The 9,029-nt window shown below is 43.0% G+C and overlaps 1 protein-coding gene across 3 annotated transcripts in view; it reads left to right on the top strand.

The window, feature by feature from the left end:
• EFCAB6 (EF-hand calcium binding domain 6) overlaps positions 1–9,029 on the top strand; it is a 324,265-nt gene that overhangs the window by 148,003 nt on the left and 167,233 nt on the right. For all 3 annotated transcript variants that reach the window (XM_011984010.1, XM_011984009.1, XM_011984011.1), the window contains 2 exons: positions 3,071–3,181; positions 6,795–6,903. In XM_011984010.1, the coding sequence (XP_011839400.1) occupies positions 3,071–3,181; positions 6,795–6,903 (220 nt within the window). The remainder of the gene's footprint in view (positions 1–3,070; positions 3,182–6,794; positions 6,904–9,029) is intronic.

The raw sequence follows: 9,029 nt of genomic DNA, 5'->3' as shown, positions 1-9,029 counted from the left end.
GCCACCACGTTCAGCTAATTTTTTTTTGTATTTTTAGTAGAGACAGGGTTTCACCATGTTAGCCAGAATGGTCTCGATCTCCTGACCTCATGATCCACCCGCCTCGGCCTCCTAAAGTGCTGGAATTACAGGCATGAACCACCACGCCCGGCCCGAATTTGCATTTTTATTATTTATTTATTTTTATTTTATTATTATTATTTTTTTGAGATGGAGTCTCGCTCTGGAGTGCAGTGGTGGAATCTCAGCTCACTGCAAACTCTACCTTCTGGGTTCACACCATTCTCCTGCCTCAGCTTCCCAAGTTTCTGGGACCACAGGTGTCCCCCACCACGCCCGGCTAATTTTTTGTATTTTTAGTAGAGACAGGGTTTCACCATGACAGCCAGGATGGTCTCGATCTCCTGACCTTGTGATCCTCTCGCCTCAGCCTCCCGAAGTGCTGGGATTACAGGCATGAGCCACCACGCCCAGCTGGATTTGCATTTTTAAAACGTCAGGCTGGTAGAAGTATGGAAATATATTGGAGGAAGTCAAGAGTAGGCACAAGAAGACCCATTAGGAGATTATTGCAATAATTTAAGTGAAGCTTGGTATATATGTGGATGTATGAATGGGTGGATATCTGGCTGGGTGGATCTGTAACCTAAGTTGAACTAGGCAGACTCATGGACTGTCATCTTACAGCTACTTAATTTTGTTTCCCACTGCCCCTTTAAATTTACTCAATTGGATTAGTTATTTTGCCCCTAGATAAAAACATGAGCAGATCTTGCTTCCAGGTTTGTCCTGGATCATAGGAAGAGCCTTAGTTTAGTCATGCAACTGCCAATCTCACACAGCTGTCAAAAATGTAAGCTTGATTCAAACATGAATTGCATTTCCTCCCTGTTAGGGCCTGTTACAGGCACGAGTAAAGGCGGCATGATGGCAGCTTCACCCTTTCCCCACTTTGCACTTCTCTTCTTTCTCATTTTGTAAACTAAGTTTCTGCATGCTCTAGGAATTGAAATGCACAGAGGAAGGAGAGGAGCAAAAGGGGAGGCTGAAAGTTCTCATTTGACTGACACTGCTGTGAGCTTAAAGCTGTGTTCTCGGGGCTGATCAAGTGTTCAAGGTGTTTGCCATCATGAGCGCTGGTTGATGGGTTTTGGATTTCACATTTGATGAAGGCAGATGCATCTCTAGCCCCGCTGATTGCCTATTTCCTTCTCAGCCTCTGGGAATCTGGGAAGAGAGAAAGCAAGCCTTCTCTATTAAGGCGTGTTCATTTCTCCAGGTGGCTTTCTTGGGCAAGGACGAAGCCACTTTGTGTTTGTGCATGCACGTGCTCTCCCTCACGTGGCCCACGTCTGATGCCCATGAAACTCTCAGCAGTTACTTTCCTGATGACTCTGACAGAGCAAGCCAACCAACCACCCGCCCCCGCCTGCCAAAACTTTTTGTTCCCAATGGCTAGCCAGCTCATCTCTCACCTGCTAGGTTTCTAGCTGGGAGTCAGACGCCAGTACATCCCACCTCAATTGCAGGGGACAGGAGTCAAGCTCCCTGCGTGGAACCAGCTCTTTTGACAAGGCTTCAGGTGAGGAGTAGGCATCCTTCACTCTCTCTTTTGTGCTGGGATTGGGACTCAAGTACACCAAAAGATTTTCTCCCAAAATTCACTCTTTTATCCTCTATTATCTGGATTTTTTAATACCCCAGATATAGATAAAGAATTTGTTTGTCTAACCAGTTTGCTCTCAGTCATTAATTTTTAGCAATCAGAACAGGGCAGTCTGTTTCATGCCCACTTTGAGATCTCATATTGATTATCTAAGGAACTCTGCCCACACTACTTTTTGCCATCCTGTTAGGGAAGGATAGGTATGGTTTAGTGTGTAAGTCACAGAAGGTGTATGTGACACAGGTCAGTGTATGTGATGGGACGCTTGCTGGTTTTCCAGCCTACAACCAAGGCTTTTTGACCTGTTAGCTTTAATCCTTATCACAACCCTCCCAGTAGGTGGTGTTATTCTCATGTTCCAGATGAGAGGAATACAGAATCAGCACAGTGAGCGGCATGTCTGAGGTCACATCAGTAGGGAGTGCAGGAGCAGGTACTCTGGTCTTTCTGAAACCCATGCTCACATCAGGTTGCTCCCACAGACATCTTGTAACTCTGAAATTATTGGACTCTGAGTCATGGGACCATATTTACTTTGGAAATGTGTTTTTGAACAATTTTCCAATTAATTATTCTTGCTAAGACTTTAAATCTGTACTGACTTTCTATTGCTGCCATAACAAAGTACACAAGCCTAGTGGCTTATAACAACACGTATTATCTTCATGTTTGATAGGTTGAAGCCCAACATGGGTCTCACTGGGCTAGAATCAAGGAATCAGTGAGGCTTTTTTCCTTCTGGGGAATCTGGGGGCAAATTCATTTCTTGCTTCTTCCAGCTTCTAGAAGCCACCTGCATTTGTTGGTTCACAGCCCCTTCCTCTGTCTTTCAAAGCCACCAGCTTCACACCTCTGCCCTTCTGTCCTCACATCTTCTGATGGCTGCAGCTAGGAAAAGCTCTCCAATTTTAAGAATGTATGGGATTAGCGTGGGCCCACCTGGATAAACCAGAAGAGTCGCTCCATCTCCAGATCTGCCCTCCATCATATCTACCATGTTCCTTTGCTGGGGCAAGAATGTAGTCACAGAGGCTCAGGATTGGAGGGTGGACCCCATGGTAGCCATTGTCCTCCCCGCCCCAACATAGAGGCTCTTGAAATGATGAATTTGAAAGAGTTATTTTATGGACATTATTATTTTAATCAAATCCCTTAGATTCTTCCTTCTGTGTATGCTACCATTAACAATATAGAGACATGTAGATCTAATATCAGTTTGATTTTTCCTTGCTTTAAAAAATCAATTCATAGTACTATTTTACAAAGTGATTTTGTTTACATTAGATTTGAAACTTCATATAAATGCATTGCTGCCATTTTCAATTCAACATGAAGTACCTAATCCATGCAGTGTTACAGAAAAAATGTTTAAAGTAATGTTTTTATTGTTATTTTTAAATACAGATTTGGACTTAAAGCCACCACTAAAATCAACTGGAAGAAGTTTCTAACATCATTTCATGAGCCTCAGGGGTTGGAAATTACCAGTAAAGGTCCCCTGACAAAAAGAAATAGGTATGTTAAAAAAAAAAAAGGAACAAATTTTAGTTACACATATCATATTATGTAAAAGATCAGAGAATATCTGTGTTCCTTTTTTTGCATTGATTGAATAATCGATTAGTCTCCATTGAATAATTGCCAACTTTTATGTAGTGATTTACCGTTTACAAATTTTTCATATTTAAGACTGCCTTAAACTATAAGGTTGGTGTAATTATTATTTCAATTTCTAGATGAGAAGCATAAGATGATACAATCTTAACTCGATCATCTGCTCAGAGCGTGGTGGAGGCAGCTGTGGACCACAAAGGCTCCAGGCGCACAGGCCGCCATGGCAAGCACTGCCCCCCAGCTCTAAGCATATCCTTGTAACATTGTATATACACGTGTATTTGTTAGGTGTTACATGGAAAGGAACAATATATGTTCATTTGTTTTCCAGCCACTGTCTGCGTGGCTCAGATATCAGGGGTCACGGAAATTATTTGTCTGTCATTATTTCTGTTTTCATTTTAATATCTATTATAACCTCAGATTTGCAATACCACATCTATTGTGGTGGGGGCCCAAAAATGTTTCTAAAAATGTTTAATAATATGAAATGTTAGAATTCAGCTTTTTGCTGAGAAGTATTTTATGTTGATGTATATCCTGTATTCATTGCCCTATATGAATCTTTAAGAAAAAAACAGGCTTTATAATATTGGCACATTCATTGAAAGTGCTGTGCTCTACTGTAAAGTAAAATATACCATGGAGTTAATTCCTATTTCGTGGGTCCCGTCCCTGTCTCGGAGATTTATGAATATTTAATGAACTGCCCCTGTTAGCAGCCTTGCAGGTAATCAGAGCCTCCCTCTCTGCTCCAGAGCTGCAGCCTCTGAGTTCATCCCTTACATGAAGTTACTTCTCTTTCTTTATGATTTTCTTGTCTGATAGCACGTTGTCTAGAGGGGCTGTCAGAATTAAACTTAAAGTTTTATTTACTTTAAAACAGTGGTTCTCAAATGGGGACTATTTTTCCTCCCAGGAGATATCTGGCAATGTCACGGATATTTTTGGTTGTCACACTGAGGGTGGGGAAGCTACTAATAGGAGCTGATCATAACCCCAAAAGACACAAATGCCATCATCCTTAAGGTTGAAGCCTCAGAACATCAAAATCATGAAAATCTAATTCTGGAAAAAATAATTTAAAAATTATTTAGGCTGGCATGGTGGCTCATGCCTATAATCCCAGCACTTTGGGAGGCCAACCAAGGTGGGTGGATCACCTGAGGTCAGGAGTTCGAGATCAGCCTGGCCAACATGGAGAAACCCCATCTCTACTAAAATACAAAATTAGCCGGGTGTGGTGGTGCATGCCTGTAATCCCAGCTACTCAGGAGACTGAGGCAGGAGAATCACTTGAACCTGGGATGCAGAGGTTTGCAATGAGCCAAGATCTTACCATTGCACTCCAGCCTGGGCAACAAGAGCAAAACTTCATCTCAAAAAAAAAAAAATTGTTTTAAAGGTATTTATTTACATTTTTAAAAGGGGATTTACTTGAGAAACATAAAAACACAATAGAACACTTCAGAGACCACTTTACACAAAAAATAGACAATAATGACACCTATTTTTCAAGCATAAACATTCAGATATACTAGTGACCATCACATAGGTGTGACACTTATGAGCAGATTAACCATGAACCACATTCCTAAAGAAATAGGTCAAAAAGTGAAATATATAAATGCATATCACTATGGTGGGTAATTGCATGCACCCAGTTTCATAACTGCAGTCATTCAGAATACCACGACAGACAACCTAAGTGTTTTGCAAGATCAATCAAAATCCGCGTGGGTCACAACTGCCTGTGCAGTCGTCCGAAGAGCCAAGATCTTGAAAAATTTTATCTTTTACAAACGCAGTGAACAAAAATGACATCTCTTCATATATTGGGCGAGTTTCAGTGTTTTTACGTAACACATACAATGCTCACACACAAAGGCAACATTGTGATAATGCACTTTTGTGGAGTCAAATTTCCAATGTCCAAAGCAGCGGCAGAGAATGTCCTATTTCTGAGAGAGCCCAGCTGATTGGATGGTACTCGCCAACACTGAGGGCACATCTTCCCCCCGCACCCTCCCTGCCCACTGAGACCCACACACTAATCTCTGGAAGCACCCTTGCAGGCACACCCAACACAGTGCTTTACCAGGTTTCTAGGTATGCCTTCATCCGGTCAAGTTGACACCTGAAATTAAGTTCACAAATCTACTCTTGGCAGCTTGGTACCCATAGGCATCTCCTTAAACCATACTTAATTTCCAAATAACAACAATAGCACGGTCATAGTTCCACCTAACATGATGCAACTATGCTGTGTACAACTGAAAACAGACAAATCCCTTGCCTAGAATTTGGCTTTTGGGATTGTAATCTTTCGGGATTGTGATTTTTGCGATTTTAGGCATTAGGGGCTTTAGAATTTAGAGATTTTGATCTTTTGGGATTTCAACATTTGGGATTATGGCATTTGGGATTGCATCTTTCAGGATTAAGATCCAAACCTGCACTGATATCTAGTGGGTAGAGGCCAGGCACACTGCTCAACACTCTGCAGTGAGTCCTCACAACAAAGAGCTCTCCAGCCCGTATGTCAGGGATAGCCGGTGGACAAAATCTGCTGTGAAAAGCGTCTGTTCATGCCAGTGCTGGCGGTCTGTAGAAAAACGAGGTTCCAACAAGTCATGTGAAGAACTTAGACTCAGGAAGCCAGCATATGTTTCTGAAAAGTGGTGGTAGGCATAGGCTTATTGTTTCTGCACTAACAGAAGAAGCTCAGATGGCTGTATAAATGCAGCAACAAAAACTCCCAAACAAATCTGAGAATGGTTTCACAGGTAAACTGACTGTCATTCATTGTTTTGCAGGAAAGGTACGATGGTCTAGTAGAACATCAGGAAAGAGAAGCACCCAATGGTATATTGTGATGAGATTCTGACAGTCTCCCTTTCTGAGCAAAGTCCACATTGAACTTGGTTTTGGTCTCCAGAGGGGGTAGTCATGGCCTTCAGAGCACACATGTACACTGATGGGCCCCAAGCTCATGGATGAAAGAGGCCGTAGAGGGAAAGGGGGCTCTGACAGTGTAGAGAGTCGTGGTCATTGTCAATGGAAAGGGAGACGCTGAGAAGACTGCTGTCCTTGCAGTTCTAAACACAGAATTTGTGCCCTCAGTTATCATGTGCATGAGACAGCTACAATGTGCTGCCCACACAGGAGAGAGGGCTTCCAGCTTCCCAGCCACTGAGGGCTCAGCACTGGTCCACAGTCCCTTTACTGATCTTGTTTGAGACCAAAACCACAGGTGTGCAAGATGGCTGATTAGTTGGTCTCGTGGGGAGAGGAGATGGTCCAGCAAGGCTCGCCCTGCAATTCGTGGCGTCTCTCTGCTCACAGTAACTTAGGTTCAGATGAGCCCCACAAATGCAGCACACTGTCAGGATAAAGAGCCACCCACAAATAAAGCACTATTGTATTGTGGTGAGGGTGCTCGTTTCTTGCATTAAGAAAGAACAAAGTTCAAGAATACAATCTTATTCCTGCTTTTCTCCTAATCATCTTGTAGCATCAACTCTAGAAATGAATCTCACAAGGAAAACATCATCACAAAGTTATTCAGACACACTGAAGACCGCTTTACATCACTGAAGAAAGCATTACTGGTAATCAACACCGTAAGATTTTGAAAGCCTTCTCTTGTGAAACACGCATTGTTTCTAAGAATGCAAACACTCAGAACGAGACCAATAACAACTCCATATTGGTTCATTTATCCATCCAACAAACACTTCTTGAGCCCCAGTTACATGCTGGAAATTGTTCTGAGCACTTAGGGGTAGAAGCCCCAACCTCAAGAGTTGAGTCTAGTTGGGAGGACAGCCGATGGAAAATTAATTGCAATACAGTAAGATAAGTGCCAATTGTGATGGGAACAATGTGTGGCAAGATCGTAATGGTTGTAGTGACTCATCATCATTCACTGTTTAATTAACAAACAATCCAGACCTGGTGACCCTTCCCCACCCTAACCCAGAGTTGATCAGTTCATAACCAACTTATTGCCCAAAACAGCATTTTCTTAGTGCCAAAATAGCCTACTTAATTTTTTAAAATTGTACTATAAAGAGAGGCTAATTCATGAATTTGCAACCTGCTTTTTCTCACGTTCACCATTAGCTCCTGTCTCACTTTAATATCGTTTTAGAAAGCAGCATTTGGATCCTTTTGATACGCAACATTTACTAAGCACATTCGGTAATTGAAGCTCTAGTAAACAGTGAGGAGTAGAGTGAATTACTGTTTCTGAGGCTCACACAGGACTGTGTACAAATGATTTCAGACGCCAAAGATGTCCCTAGCTCAGCATCACCCTCCTAGAACCTGCCGTGGAGGGAACGTCTTGGAGCGTGAGGGTGGTGCCCCAGGGAGAAGCCAGCACTGCCTGGGGGTGGCCTCCAGGTTTGCGGGTTGCCGTCTGTGGAGACACCAGCGCCTGCGTCCGCCACACTGGAATATGCCATTGCATGGGGTTTCCAAGCACAGTGTGGATTCAGGAACATGGGGTTCTTCGAATGAATCTTTAGGCCTATGTGACTGGGTCTCTCTGAATGAGCAATAATGTTGAGTGCTTACTTTGTGCCAGGCACAGTCTTAAGTGATTCAGGAGTGTATACACTCACTAAATCCACTTCACACCTCAGTGAGGCAAACATGATTATTATCTCCATCTGACAGATGAGGAAAGGAGGCCTCTGTGCTAAGTAACCCATTTGAGGCTACCCAGATAGTGGTGTTGGAGGCCGCCAGGCTCTAGAGCAGCCACACTCCAGCACTGGGCATGGCTGCCCTGGACCCTGCCAGCTGAGCCACCTGGAAAAAGATAAACGAGGCCTTTGTGTGTTACCCGCCCCCCCCCCTCAGGTTCTAATGGTATACTGAAGAAGTAATTTAATTAAAAATAGGGAAACCTTCATTTCCTTTAACGGAGGACTATACAATAATGCTAATCACTCCAACTATTGAACTATTTAAAAGTCATTGTTGTGGTATTCAACTTGAGATCAATAGACAGTGTAGCTTAAGAAGTGAGTACATAGTCCGTGCCGGGCCCCCATGCTGGGCACTTAGGCTAAGCACACAGATGATTAATGCTAAGTCCTTGCTGATGAGTTCACACTCTGGGGTGTCACATCATGGCATTAACAATCAGATGCCTGACAGTTACATAGTGTATGGTTTCAGAGTGAGATTCCCCTCCCCTCCCATCCCGCCACCATGCACCCCACCACGGAGGGGACTGGGTAAGAAGGAGAACAAGGGTGGGAACCAGGAGTGGGCAGGGCTGGGCCTTTTGCCTGGCTGCTCAGGGCAGTCGTGGGAAACAGATCTCTCTACTGCTCTAGAGAGGGATGCAAAATGTTTAGAAGAAAGATTGCTTTAGATCCACGCCCAGGCATGCATCCCATTTGCTATGTGTGCTGCCTCCAAACGCTGCCACCAGCTCTGCAAGTGGACCCAGCTGCTATGATCACTTACATTTAAATCAGGTGTGGCTCACTTCTTCTCAATCATCCAGAAGTAATTTGCATCCTGCCTTTTTACCTAGTCTTGAAGTTATTATTTGTAGCTGACATGATTTTGTTAATAGGAAGTCCAATAGAATTCTCCCAGACATTAGAATTAATAATAGAATTTAGAAAGTCAGTGGATACAAGGTCAATACACAAAGACCAACAATATTTCATAGAATTTAGAAAGTCAGTGGATACAAGGTCAATACACAAAGACCAACAATATTTCA

The sequence above is a fragment of the Mandrillus leucophaeus genome, unplaced genomic scaffold (assembly GCF_000951045.1).
Source record: "Mandrillus leucophaeus isolate KB7577 unplaced genomic scaffold, Mleu.le_1.0 Scaffold26, whole genome shotgun sequence".
In the NCBI taxonomy this organism is placed as follows: Eukaryota; Metazoa; Chordata; class Mammalia; order Primates; family Cercopithecidae; genus Mandrillus; species Mandrillus leucophaeus.
The sequence above is the reverse complement of the archived record's forward strand: the minus strand, read 5'-3'. Positions and strand labels throughout refer to the sequence as shown.